Source organism: Gopherus flavomarginatus, chromosome 17 (genome assembly GCF_025201925.1).
Source record: "Gopherus flavomarginatus isolate rGopFla2 chromosome 17, rGopFla2.mat.asm, whole genome shotgun sequence".
Lineage (NCBI taxonomy): Eukaryota > Metazoa > Chordata > Testudines > Testudinidae > Gopherus > Gopherus flavomarginatus.
Genome location: NC_066633.1, coordinates 23,134,854 through 23,149,242, shown reverse-complemented (window position 1 = coordinate 23,149,242; position 14,389 = coordinate 23,134,854). Strand labels below are relative to the sequence as shown.

The 14,389-nt window shown below is 55.3% G+C and overlaps 1 protein-coding gene across 1 annotated transcript; it reads left to right on the top strand.

Annotated features, from left to right (window-relative positions):
• Window positions 1-5,730: 5,730 nt before the first annotated feature.
• PTGDS (prostaglandin D2 synthase) lies at window positions 5,731-13,829 on the top strand. Its single transcript, XM_050926445.1, has 7 exons — window positions 5,731-5,929; window positions 6,477-6,616; window positions 8,428-8,504; window positions 9,807-9,920; window positions 10,365-10,466; window positions 12,853-12,878; window positions 13,645-13,829. The coding sequence occupies exons 1-6, from the start codon at window positions 5,831-5,833 to the stop codon at window positions 12,876-12,878; spliced, it is 558 nt and encodes a 185-aa protein (XP_050782402.1). The 5' UTR covers window positions 5,731-5,830; the 3' UTR covers window positions 13,645-13,829.
• Window positions 13,830-14,389: the final 560 nt, after the last annotated feature.

Below are 14,389 nucleotides of genomic sequence, written 5' to 3'. Positions count from 1 at the left end.
CAAGCCTTCAACAACTGGACTGAAACCTCCTGAGAGCTCTGAGGGGCTCAGCCTACTGGGGACTCACATGCTGGGACAGCCCCGTGGGGAGCTCAGCCTCGAACCTCATTTCTCCTGCCCCTCGCCCACAGACCCCTGCTGCTTAAACTAATAGAAATCCTCTTTTATTAGCAGCACTAATTTCAGGTCCCTTAGCCTACCTGTCAGCCCGGCCAGTGAAAAGCAACAGTACATCTGAGCCACACGCACATGAAGCCAATACACGGTGCTGCAACGGAGCAGAGATTTCAGTCCAGTTGCTGATTTCACATCTTCTGAAGCCAATGACATTTCACAGGGGTAAATGACACCAGAAACTGGCCTGCAAGCGCAAGGTCTGGAGTAGGTGAGACAGTTTCCAGACACCATCTGTACTCAGAGTCAGCACTGCTGGGATCCTGTCCTGGGTCTGCCCCAGACCTCTTGGGTGACCTGGGGCAAGTCCTATCCCCTCTCTGCATCTCCAGTCCCCACCAGTGAGCTGGGGATAACAATCCCGCCCTTTGTCTTGTCTGTTTAGTCAGTAAATGTTTCAGGGCAGGGCCTGTCTCTCACTCTGTTCACGTACAGCCCCGATTCCAGGGGGGCCTCTGACACAGCGGCAATGGGTGCGAATGGGGCTTTGAGGGTGAAGTCAGGAATGTGTATGGGCCAGACACTATGGGGAGGGAGGCCACGGGAATAGATGGGGCTGGCTTGTGACCCCATCTCTATGGACAGGGGCTTTTACAGTCCAGTGGTATACTGGGTGGGGAAAGGCTGCGACCCTAGCCCTGCTCTGCCCCCACCCCCAAGGACTCTCCCGCCCTGCCTGGCTTCAGTGCTGTTTTAATAAAGGGTAATGCCTCCCCCGCACAGCAGCTCTTTCTGCAGGAGAAACCAGCTGCAGCTGGACATGGGGAATGTGTGCAGGGAGCCTGGGGCAGAAAAAGCAGCTGTTATGAAAGCAGACACCTTACGTAAAATTCCCCTGGCAGGGAAGGAGCTGTGGGGAGAGGCTGGGCTTGGGAGCTGGGAGCATGTTGGTGAGGGAGCCCCAGCCAGGACAAAGCAGGACTCTACAAGGGTCCCTTTGTCCTGGCTGATGCACTAATATTCAGGAAAATCTCTGTGTTAAAAACATGTTGCACATTCACAGCCCTTCCCCTGCAAGGATCTCAAAGCACTTCACAAATACAAATGTATTAACCCCTACATTTCCCTGGCAGGACCTGTGTGCTACAGATGGGGAAACTGAGGCACCACCCTTGCTGAAGGTCACAGAGTCAGCTAGCAGCAAAACTGGGATTAGAATCCAGGAGCCCTGACTCCCAGCACTGTGCGTTAGCCTCAGGGCTGCTCCACAGCACCTCTTACCCTAGCAAAAGGCCAGGGGCTTTATTATCCACATGTGCAAAGGTGAAAGCTGGCCATAGAGAGGTGGCTTGACTAAGTGAGGGGCACCTCGCCAACCCAGGAACAGAAGCCAGGCCTCAGGACTGCTGGGCTGAAGCCCTGCTCACTGGAGCACACTGCCCCTCCATTTGGGCTCATCATCTCTCTCCAGTTTAACAATGAGGTGGGCAAACCCAGACACCCTCCCTCCTGCAGGGAGCAGGCCTGGGGGTGGGGATTCTCTTTGGGAGGCTTCCACTCACTGCCCTGATCTTCCCGGGTTTCTGTCCCTTTCCCTCCAGGCCTCATGTTGTGGCTGTCTTCACTCAGCACTCCCCCGAGTGACACTGTACCAAACCCAGCTGGTGCCCAGAGCAGGACTGTACTGGGAATGGGAGGAGTGAGCCTAGAGAGGCTGGGCAGGGTTTCCAGATCTTACAGATAAATAATCCCAATGTAGAAGTGATTAGCGTGTGGCTGGTTTACAGGGTGACCTCCAGAGATAAGGGCAGGCAATGGGCTGCGAGCTATAAGGTGTGTCATTCTACAGTGCTGCCCTTGAGATGGAAATATTTGACTGCGGCAGCGTTCCTTATGCAAACATCCAGAAACTTCCTGGATGTATACAGCTCTGGGGATACAAGCCAAGACCACGCCCCTTCTCTAGCGGCTGCACAATAGACTGATGATAACTCATTGCCTGAATTAGTGCTTTTGTTTCTAGGGATACAATTTAGTGAAGACAGGGAATTTGCACCAAAGCCCAGATCCTTTTCCTCTGCCATGCAAGCTCAGACTGGCCAGAGCCTGTGTAAAGAGCAGGGCAGCTCAGCTGATAAACAGGACAAAGAAGTTTATAGATGAGGAGACACTGACAACCCTGGGATTGTTAGAATTCAGTGCAGACAACTGAGAATTGTCCTCACTCAAATCCTTTAACTAGCAAAGGGTTCTTCAGTTATGGCACCTCGTCTGTTGGAGGTCACTGGACAGGAGGCCAGAGTTAGGGGGATATACATTAATCATTAAATCTTCCCATGCAGGAGGCATTGTTTGACAGAGATTGGTGACTAGGTGGAGCACAGTTCTGCCAAAATCATGAGTCAGGCCCCCAAAATCATGAGAGTGGCTTAATCATGAGATTTTTAAAATCTATCACCACTGGGTTCTCTTCTTTCCTCTTCTGCTTCCTGAGCCTTTTGGCAGTGGTGGGTGGGGGTAGGTGTCACATTTTCAAGCTTTTCTCCACAACCACAAGAGCAAGAAACTGCCATGTTGGTTTTTTTTAACTGAAAGCTGAGATTCTCACCGAGTCCCAGAACTCCAGAAGCTGGGGCTTTAGGAAAATCCCAAATAGCACAAGAGCTCAGGCTGGACTGACAGAGCCAAGCATTGCTGCTTTTAGTGAACATGAGAGGTTTCTGTAGAAATGAACAAGTTTAGGTTGAAATTCACCCCAGTGCACAATGCTACATGTCCCCTGAAAGCCCCGTGTGAAGGCAATTAGGAGGTAGAGGGGCAGGCTTGGTTTAGGCGCTCTGTACCAGGGACTTTGGGCAGTTTCCTTTGGGCTTTGGCTTTGTTGCCACTAGTCACAAGGGGAGGGCACACTGTGCGAATCATGCGTTTCTCTCGTGGCTTGGTTGTGTGTGTTTGTACAACGGGGCCAGTTCATCGCCCTGCAGCACACAGCAAGGTTAGAAGGCCAGAGGAAAAAAAAAAAGATGCCAACACACTGAACCATGCTGTAGGACTTGAGGTACAAATAGTTCAGAAGGTAACAGCAAAGGCCTTTGGCCAACGAAGCATATAGGGAAAGGCACAGAAAAGAGTGCTAAGAAACATAAAAAACTTAGCTGTAAAGGTACCTCCCAGATAATTCATGGAAAGGGAAATACCCTTGGGCTCCATGTCTGGAAGAGGAAATGGCTCGGGTCTGTTGTAGGAGGCATGAGAAGCTTCCTGCATTCGGTAGGTTTGTGGGAGTGGGAATAAGACCTGTAGGGCTCTGGCTCCACTGAAGTTAATGTGAGTTTGGCCAGGATTTCACCTCTAGAATTTATTCTGCTGTTCCTGCAAAAGACACGGACACAGAAAACTCTTTGTCCCCAAGAACCGCGGTGAGATGTACGATACAAAATCTGCCCTCTTTACCCCACAAAACAGCTGAGAGAGATGGCTAAGCAAGCCTCGGAGGCTCTGTCACTGCAGTTAAAAACGTGCCAGCTGACTCGGGCTCACGGGGCTGTTCATTGTGATGTAGACTTTGGGCTCCGGCTGGAGCCCAGGCTCTAGAACGCTGTGAGGTGGGAGGGTCCCAGAACTCAGGCAGGACCCACATTGCAATGAAACAGCCCAGCAGCCCAAGTCAGCTGGCCCAGGCCAGCCCTGGGTTTTTAATTGCAGTGCAGACTCACCCTTTGGAAGTATCTCAGAAATGCGTGCAGAAACCAGGCTCGTTACTGCATTTCAGTGGGGGCCCCTAAGAGCTCTGTGGATGAGCCAGAGATGGTGCATGTTAGAGTTACAGGCAGGATGGAGAGCTGGTCCTCACTTTGCTGATAGTCGGCTTGGGATCTAGGGCAGCCCATGGAATCATGCAGACGGGGAATAAGAACAGCTTTAGGAGCTGGTTGGGATCAAGGCTGAAGAGCTCAAATCAAACCTGGCTGGGCCAGATTTCAATGGAGCTGCAACGAGTATGGGTTGTGCAGGTCATGCTTAGATATGACACTCCTCACAGTATTGCTGTGCATCACATCAGTGGTGGCCACAAACTTGCTCTTCTGGATTGTGGGAAGGATCTTTGACAGCAGAAACACCAACCCCCCATTTATTTCAAGAGACACTTTCAAGTGTTGCTAATTAACTTAATCCTGCAAAAGTCTGAGCACGTGAGCCACTCCAATGACTTCAGGGGGCTGGCCAAATGCTGTACTGCTTTGCTGGGCCAGCAAGCCCTAGCAGGCTATTCCTGCCGGGGGGCCAGATACAGAACACATCTACGAATATGGTCAGAGGGAGCACTCAACTGAGAGAACAGGTGGCCTAGATCATGGGAAGGGAATGCCAGGCCTAGCTTTCTGCCATGAATTTGTGCTGTACGTTGCTCTGGGACTGCCATGAGTTTGTTTTCTCTGCTTCTTGAAATGCACCAGAGTCTACCTGACTGCCAGCTTTTAGTGACATGGCTATGTCACTACAGCCGTGCCGCTAAAAGTCGTGCAGTGTAGCCGCTGCTTATCGGCTATCCTGCCGACAAAAACCGTCCACCCCCAAAGAGTGGTGTTTGCACTGTTGGCAGGAGAGCGCGTCTGCCGACAATGCGCGGTTCACACTGGCACTTGCCATGGCAAAACTATTGACTTTCAGGGGAGGGGGCTAACGCCTCTGAAAGACAAAAGTTTTGTTGTTCAGTTGCCATTGTAGACATAGCCTGAGTTGCAACCCTGTGGCTGGTAGACAGGAGACTGTCACACAGAATTTAGAAGACTTTTGTGGGGCTTGGATTCATCGCATGATTCAGCTTTAAAGAGCCCTTGGACCTGAGACATGCAGCATGTCAGTGGAGAGGCACACACTCTGTGCTCTCTCTCTACTGGGCGCTTTGTTTTTCTCCTGTCTTGCTTTTCTTCATGTGCCAGTATATTTATGTTTGTATCTGTAATTTTCACTCCATGCATCTGAAGAAGTGGGGTTTTTACCCATGAAAGCTTATGCCCAATAAATCCGTTAGTCTTTAACGTGCCACCAGACTCCTCGTTGTTTTTGTGGATACAGACTAACATGGCCACCCCTCTGATACTTGTCTTGCTTTTGTTGTTTTCCTGAGTCTATGGCCAAACCATTCAGAAGGTGAGTAGACAGGTTGCTCTGTGCATGTGGGGAAAGGTGGAAAACCCTTTGCCTGGGTCAGGCTGGAACCATCTGCTCCCTCAGCCCCACTCTCCCTAAGATAGATTTGGCTGTGGTGTTCTTGCTCATCTGTTGGTTGCAGTTTACATCTTTTCATTCTCCGCCAGCGAAAGCCAAACTCTCTGCTGTTCCTGGGGGGCTGGGAGGGTTGCAAAACTGGCTGGGAGCCACTGTTTCTGCTGTGAGAGTTTTTGGCACTGGGAGGCAAATAGCTAAAGTCAACAGCAGGGAGCAGTTTGTGGGTGCCCAGCCCCCAGCCTGCCCTTTGCATTTCAGAGCCTGCTGCTCACTGGCTCACTCCCTCTTGCATAACCCAGTTCAGCAGGGGAATGATGAGGGCTGGCATTTGCTAGTGTCATGTTATCCCACCCTGGGATATCAGCTGCTTCCCAATAAATAGGGGCTCTGCTGGGGCTCCTGCTCACACACAGCCTGCCTCTCTCCCTCCGCTCCACAGAGAGCTCAGCTCCAAAGGGCCACAGGGACGGGAAGAGATAGAAGCATGCAGGCCACGCTGCTCAGCCTCCTGGGGCTGGCCTTGTTTAGTGTTCTCCATGGGCAGGAGGAAGTCACCGTACAACCCGACTTTCAGCAGGAGAAGGTAACCTGGCCCGTCCTGTGTGTGCCCATGCCCAGAGGACTGGCTCCCTTCCTTCTCTTTTCAGAGGCAGGGATGGATCTGGATCCTGATTCCAACCGGTCCCGAGAGCAGGGCAATTCAGAGCAGAGGGTGGTTCAGGCCCCTATGAAGGTGGCTGGCACCCAGCTGAGATTTGGGCTCCCATGCTGGATTTGGGTGCTGAACTCCCCTCCCCCCAGTTGAGAGTGTGTTTGGATCTGAGGTTCTGGTTCAGCCCAGTGTAGGAGAGCGGGAAAATTTGGATCCAGGTTCAGATGCTGAGCCTCCAGTGTGTGGGGCTGTGCAGAGCCGAGCAGCTTGGTCATCTCTAGATGGGTGGGTGGCATTTGTCCGGGCACAGAGGGGGCTGAGCAGAGCCGGGTGGGCAGGTTATTCCCAATAATCAGACAATAGGGAGGTTTTACACCTTCCTCTGAAGCAGGTCTAGCCCGAGGCAGGACCCTGGGCTCGCTGCACCCAGGTCGGGTCTGCCCTGGCCGTGCCTGTGGTGACTGGGGGCTGTGTGCAGTTCACAGGGAAGTGGTATAGCATCGGCCTGGCCTCCAGTTCCAGGTGGTTCATGGAGAAGAAGCAGGTGCTGAAGATGTGCACCACGGTCATCACACCCACAGCAGATGGGAACCTGAATGTCACCTCCACCTACCCCAAGTAAGGCTGCGGCGCCGCTGGAGCCACTGCCCGGCCTGAGAGGGAAGGGCATCGTTCCAACCTCACAAAGGCTCATCCCACCCCCTTCCCAGGGCCCAGCTGGCGCTGGGGGTCCCTCAGGCAAGAGATGCTCTTGCCAGTCCCAGGGAGACCCCAGGTCCTGTCTCCATCTTGACATGGATAGTGGGTGTCTGGTGCCCCTTGTCTGCGGGTCTGGGAGTGGGGGGCCAAGCAGCCTTCTCCTCCCTGTTATGCCCTGGAGCGAGGGCAGTGCTCAGTCCCAGGGCCTGGGCTCGGGGAGTGCAGCGATCGTTCCCTCCTAGCACCTCTGGGTGCAAACTGCCCTGTGCAGCAGAAGCCCAGCCCCCTAGCTGACCAGACTCTTGGAGGGGGGGATCTGGCTGCCTGTGGCTCAGCCCCTCCTGGAGCCTCCAGGGTGTCAGTCACAGCCTGGCTCTGTCCAAGCAGCAGGCCCCAGCCAGGAGCTCTTGGAGACTGCTGCTACCCCCTTCCTGGGGGGAGGCTGCCAGGCGCAGCATCCTGTCCCTGCCATGGGAGGGAGGGGCTGGGTTTCCCTGGAATACTCTGCACCCAACATTCTGTATTGCCCCAGCCCTGGGATTCCCCCTGGGTCTCCACACCACTGCTCCTCTCAGTTATGATTCCCAGCTTAGCCCGGCAGGCTGTTTCAACTACTGTGGGGGGGCTGCTGCCCACATGGGTTGTGGTGGGTCAGACAGAAAGCTCTCCTGTTGGCGTCCAAACAGCACTTTGCCCTCCCATCCGAGGATGTCAAAGCACTCTGGAGCCATTAATTAGCTCCCACGACCATTAAGTCAGTCAGGGTCACCCATTTCACAGATGGGGAAACTGAGGCACAGAGAGGGGAAGGGACAAGATCATACAGCGAGTCAGTGTCAGAGCTGGGAATAGATCCCAGTAGACCTGATTCCTTGATTCCCTGTTCCTGCCATGTGATGTGGATACCAGGTGATGAGATGGCTGCCTGGCTTTCTAGATGCGCTGTAGGAGCTGGTAACGGGGGGCAGTAAGGGCTGGCGTAACTCTGCCGGCTTGGGGGGCGATATCTGACACGGAGCCTCGCTCCAGATCACGCTCTGCCAGCATAGAGAGTCCTGGTATCCAGCAGCAAGGCCAGGAACCCAGAGTCCTTGCCAAGCAGGCTCAGCACATCCAAAGCGGAGCCGATCTCTGTGAAGCTGCTGTCTGAGCAGATTTCCTTGGCCAATGCTGGAGGATCCCAGCTTGGGCTCTTGTGCCCCCTAGAGGGGGTTTGGGATTCTCTCAGCAGTATGGGAAAGGCAGCAGCATGGGGGTCGCACCTCTCAGCTTGCTGTGCACCCAAGGGTGGGGTCTGGCTGGTGGAGTTTGGGGAATTTCAGTTCTCCCAGCAGTGGCCATAGGGGATCCACCCACACTGGTTCCTGCAAGGTACTGACTGGCCCTTGCTTCCACTGAAGCCAGTGGGAGCTGAAGGCTCAGATGCCAGAGTGCAGGAGACACATGTGTCTCTCCCAAGCCCAGGGGCTCCTGGTTTTAAAGACCTCAGGATCTGAATCTCCTCCACCTTGTGCCAGTGGCAGTGTGGAAGCCAGTGGACTGCAGGGGTATGAGATGAGACCCAGGTACACGTGTAAGGAAGAGGAAGAGAGCCCAGCCAGGTGTCAAGCATTGCCCACCACCAGCTGGACGCTGGATCTCCCTCCATTGCTGGTGGGGGCAATGGGAAAATCGCATTCCCTCAGCCTGCTAACATGCTTGTTCTCTGCCTTTCCCATGTGCTGCCCCAGGTTTGATCGGTGCGAGAAGAGGAACAGCCTTTACATCAAGACAGAGCAGCCAGGCCGATTCAGCTACACCAGCCCACGTGAGTACATGTGCTTGCAGTGCTGGCTCCATTACAGCATCTCGCTGTGCCCTGGCACGCTGTGCTTCGGGCAGTGCCAGGCAGCTGAGAGCAAGACAGTCTGCCCTTTGTTGGGCAGGATGGGCTGGAGTCATTAGTTAAATAAACCCACAGTTTTCTCCTTAGAGGCACCTTCCAGCTCCCGACCAGTCCCGAATGGGAGCAGATTTAGCTCAAGGATTTAGCAGCGATTGAGGAGCTCAGCCTGAGAATGAGGCCAGCACAGGTGTCCAGTTGCCTCTGTAGAAAGCGTGCGTGCAATGGGCCAGGGCAGCGGGCACCAGAACGAGTGCCGTCGGGACTGGATTCCTGGATCCTGACCCACACTCTGCCACGGCCTGACTCAGGGGTGGGAGCGCTGTGGAGTTAGTGGGAGCAGGGGTGCAGGGCACCTTGGCTAACCAGAGCCCTGCATTTCAGTCATCTCGGCAGTTTTTGACATGGATCTGTCGAGTGACCATGCTGGGCTCTAGGGTCACCACTGTGGAGCCTCCCAGCCTGCGTCTGAGTCTCTGGCAGAGTGACAGGAGCATTTGGATTGGCAGAGCAGGAGGCACCTAACAAAATTGTGTCTCTAGAACCAAATGCTGCTTTGGGCGTTCCAAGTCCCGCTGCATGGGGCATCATGCGGAAGAGCGCACTGCCTGCTCCGGCCAGCGTGCCCTGGCATAGGGCTCTTCAAAATCCTGTAACCGGTCCAATATTTGGCAAAACCATGTGCGGTTTTGTCTCAGTACCAGATGGGGGACAAACCACCCAAAGAGAGGATTGTCGGGCTCAGAATTGGGGGTGTGGCCTCCCTACCAGCTGGCATGAATTGGCTCCGCTCCACTGGTGGCAATGCCTGTTTACACCAGCTGCGGGGCAGTGGCACCTACCACTCATTAGCTGGGGGTGTCAGGCCTGGGGGGGGGAGCCCTGCTCGTTAGCTGGGGGTGTCAAGCCTGGGGGGAGCCCTGCTCGTTAGCTGCGGGTGTCAAGACTGCGGGGGGAGCCCTGCTTGTTAGCTGGGGGTGTCAGGCCTGGGGGGGAGCCCCGCTCGTTAGCTGGGGGTGTCAGGCCTGGGGGGGAGCCCTGCTCGTTAGCTGGGGGTGTCAAGCCTGGGGGGAGCCCTGCTCGTTAGCTCTGGGTGTCAAGACTAGGGGGGGAGCCCCGCTCGTTAGCTGGGGGTGTCAGGCTGCGGGGGGGAGCCCTGCTCCATATATGCACTGGTATTTGTGCTTGCTCATCTCTGCCCTGCACCTCTGTCCATGCCCCCTGCAGGCTGGGGCAGCAAGCACGACATCCGTGTGGTGGAGACCAACTACGACGAGTACGCCCTGCTGCATGCCAAGAAGTTCAAGGGCACCGACACCTCCACCATGGTGACTCTGTACGGTATGTGGCCCCGGGGCGGCACCTCTGTCCTGTACATTGGGCAACTCTGCCAGCAGACACACAGAGCTCTACTCCAGCCCTCCAGCCACTCATCTGAGAGACACCCTCTTCCACTCCACATGGCTCTAGTTTGAATTTCTGCAGGCTCTGCCCTGAGGAGATGGGGGCTCATCCCCAGGAAGGAGCTGGCTGGGGTCCTGGGGCCCTGCAGAACCAGAGGATCTGCCTCAGAGCCCAGTGGTAGGGCAGTGGCTTTTGTGTCCCAAGCTGAGGCAAGGCTGGTTGTGATGCACAGAAAGGGGATTCGCTGGTGAGGCTGCCGGACACAGACCTTGGGTTGTGGGTCTCTGGTGCCTAGTGCTGACACATAGGCTGGCATGGATGGACTGATTGTAGCGGGAGGGGCTCACTCTCACCCCAAGCATCTTGCTTCCCTGGCTGCAGGCAGAACTACGGAGCTGAACCCCAAACTACAGGAGAAGTTCACCCAGTTCTCCTTGGCGCAGGGGCTCCCAGAAGATGCTATTCTCCTCCTGCCAAAAACTGGTAAGAACAAACCGTAGGTAAACAAGACAAGAGATAAGAGTGGGAGAAATGCCCCGTGGAGCTCAGGGGAGCCTAGGGGGCACTTGGCAAGCCTGGCTGCAATGCAGATTGCTTGTGTGCTGTGTTCCCAGCCATGTAGCTCTAGCCAATGTTCTCTCTAGTTTTTTACATCCATGTGCGGAGTGACATGTGCACCAATATGGAGGTGATATGTGATGGGGGTGGGGCTGAGGGGTTTGGAGTGTGGGAGGGGGCTCAGGGCTGGGGCAGAGGGATTGGGTGTGTGGGCAGGTAAGAGCTCTGGCTGGGGGTGTGCGTCTAGGGAGGGGCTGGGGAGAGGAGTTCGGGTTGCAGGCTTCCCCGAGACTGCGGTGTAGAGACAGAACTCCTCCCAGCCCTCTCTTGCCGTAGCAGCCTGGGGCCAGGGGAGAGGCACTTTCCCCCGGCCGTGGTAGCTCTGAGGCCAGAGTCAGGGGAGAGGTGCCTCTCCCCACCTGCGTGGCCCTTGATAGCCTGCAGGGCAGCCACGCAGCTTAGAGGGAACTTGGGCTCTAGCCCAGCCTTGTCCTATGTAGGTGCCTCAATCTGGCCATTTGTGTCCAAAGAGAGGCTCCTAAATTTGGCCCCTGCTGACTTGATTGGAAATGGAGGGTGCTCAGTGTCCCTGAAACTCACTGGCACTGTACACATTCCCCTAATTATCTAATAACTCCAGCTGTGCTGGATGCTGCCTCCATTGCTCTGAACCAGAGGGGAAATTGCTGATCCACTTGGCAGCATTGGCCAAGCACCATCACTTGAAAGAGCCTGTGACTCTTACACATACGGCCAGGAAATGCTCCCCGCTTCTCTGAGCAATGTAAAGCTCACTGCTCCTGGGCCCTAGGCTAGGATTGAATGTGGAGTGATGTCCTCAGCAGCTAGCCAGTCCACAAGCTCGATCAAAGAGCTGACCCACACTTTGGATTAGCTGCTGCTCTCTTTGACATTTGGTTTTGCGTCCAAGGGGATTGCAGTGTTCACCTCTTTGCAAACCCTCCGCTAAACGAGGACTCTTCCATGTCTGGAGTTTAACCTGCCTGGACTGGGAAGGATGCTGGACTGTGAGTGCCAGCCCCTCATGAACCTGGGCTGCGCTAGTGGAATCAGGGGCACAAAGCAGCAAAGGCCTATCCTCACTGCTGGCAGGTCCGTCAGCCCCCAGACCCCGTTCTGCAGGAGCTCAGCTCTCTGCACACATTGGAGGGCAGAGGAGACGGCCGACCGAGGGATTCACCCAGAACACCCAGCATCTGCACTCGCCCCACCACAGCAGACAAAAAAATCTTGCTGACTCTTGTTCGCAGGAGTGAGCACGAGCTGTGAGGTTCAGCCCTAGTGCAGCAGCCCAGCCGTCTCCTGAGGGCATGGGGATGTGGAACAGAGGCGACGTCTAGTCGCCAAATAAGTTTAAAGTCGCTAAACCCATTGGAAAGGAGGCAGGGCAGGTCCTGCTCCCTGACAGAGAGCCCAGCAATGTCTGGGACTAATGGGACCGGCCCAGGGCAGGCACAGTGTGGGCAAACTGCAAAGCTTCCTGAAGTAGCAAAGCACTGCAGTGCCCCTGCTAATCCCTCTGCCATTGCCCCTCCATCTGGACCCCCTGCCGGTCCCGCCCCGAATCCTGCACGGCTCGGCCCACACCCCTCCGTCCTGACCCCCTGCTGATCCCGCCCGGCTCGGCCCACGCCCCTCTGTCCGGACCCCCTGCCAGTCCCGCCCCGAACCCCACACGGCTCAGCCCATGCCCCTCCGCCCCGACCCCCTGCTGGTCCTGCCCTAAACCCTGCACGGCTCGGCCGACGCTCCTCAATCACGACCTGCAGCTCTCTGCTATTCCAATCCGGCATTGAGCAGGGACATTTAATTGTGCCTCAAACTGGGCATGTCTCTTTTTAATGGGAACAGAAGAGGCTCCACCCAATACGCCTTTAAACAAATGTCAGTTGCCTGCAGCACGTGCCAGTGACTATGACAGCTGGTCCTTGATGGCAGTGCTCCCTCGCGGGGAGTGCTGGTGGACCAGCTTTCTCTGCTCTCACAGCCCTTCCTTGGGGCGGGGGGAAAGGCTCTCTGCTTTCTGCTGCACAACTCACCTGAGGTGTGTGGGAAGCCAGGTAGCCCCTCACCGGCTCCCAAGGTTGGTGGAGCTGGATCTGCTATAACCAGCAGCAAATGAGCAAGAAGGAACTGCACCCGTCGCTGAGCTTTCCTGCACCTGGCTAACAGCCCAGGGAAGCACTAAGCAGAGGCTCACGCTGGGTTCCCTCCATGGGTTCTGTCCAGTGGGGCTCTCCAAAGGTGGGTGCCCATGGCAGCTGATCTCTATTTGTCCTTCTCTCCCCAGACAAATGCATGACGGAGGCTGCATAGGTGAGTAGGAGCCCTTCTCCAGGGGGATGTGTGGCTTCTCTTCCACTGCTCCAGACTGGAGAGCACGCCAGAGGTGTTTATACAGCGTGTGCCTTTTGAGAGGCTCTCTCTGAGCGAGTGCCATTCCCAGCCTGCTTGAGACATGGCCCACAGGCACTGTCCCTCTGAACATCAAAATGAACATAAAGTTCATCTCAACCTGCTTTGCAGCCTGGGCTGCTTCTCCAGTTCCTCCCTCAGGACTGTTCAGTCCTCACCCTAGATCCTCTCTCTAAAGAACCACACCCACCTCTCTTATTTCTGGAGGCGGGGGTAATGAATCACCCACCTCGGAGTTAGTACAATCCAGTTAACCCTTTCCCAGCAGGAGCAGCACCTGCCTCCAGCGTGGGATGTGTTGAACACTGCCGGCCTTTACACTACCATGCAGTCTCATGCAGGGATTGCCCAGTGACTTACAAGGAATATTTTTTGCTCTGGCCCAAATTGGAGCTCACCAAAAATATGTCTGTCCCCTCATTAAAGGGAGCGTGGGGCCCTGGTGGCAGAGACAGGACAGGGCTGTAATGACTAGAAAGGGATTCAGGGTTGTTGGACACTTACAGACCCCATGGGTCTTTCTGGTTCTGTGTCACCACCCAGGGTCTCCCTAAGTTCTAGCCTGGGCTAAGCAGCTATGGGAGGGGCTGCTGGCTATGCTACAAGTCCTGGCTAAGCATTTGGAAGGTCATTGATGTCTAAGCAGCATTTCCTTTCTCCCTTCCAGGCAGAGGTTGTGAGATATCGTTCCAGGTTTCCTTCAGGGAGAAAGAGACATGCTGACCTGCCGGCGCAGATCCTCCCCGCATAGATGTAGCCATCTCTGCTCTGCAGCCTTGTGTGCTACTGGGCTAGTGCTTCTGTGTATAACAGCCCCTCCTGCCCAGAGTAAAACTGAGACGTAAAACACCAGCCTGTCGCTTCTCACTTGCTTCCTCACAAAGGCTTTGGGCACATGGGCCATTGGGAGGGGGAGGGAACTGTCTGACTCAAGACAGTGGCAGTCTTAAGCGGTCAGATGATCCAGGGAGATTTCCACCCTATGGATTTGAAATCTCCTCACAACAGCTCAGTGGAGTTTGGGATCCTGGCATCCAAATCCCAGCCCTGACTCACCCTCACACCCCAGTTCCAAGGTCCAGCCAAGCCCAAGTCTAGTGAGGAGTAAGATGTGGGCAGTGCTCAGCAAAGGTGGGGCTAGGAGTACAGGCTGAGCCAGTCTTGTCTGGGCAAACTCTCGGCCCTTCTCTGTGTAAATATGGGGCTGATGATTGTGACACCTCTTGGGGTTACTGATTCCCTCAAGCCACATTATCCCTCATCTGCCTCTGTTGTGGATTCTGGTCTCTCCCCCGGGAAGGGGCAGCGCTGCAGATTCAGACGCACTGCTCCCACCTGCCAGTCCTGTTCTTAACCTTGCCCCTGTGCGAAATGGGTTCCTGGGCCAGAGCCATATCCCCCTCATCAGAACT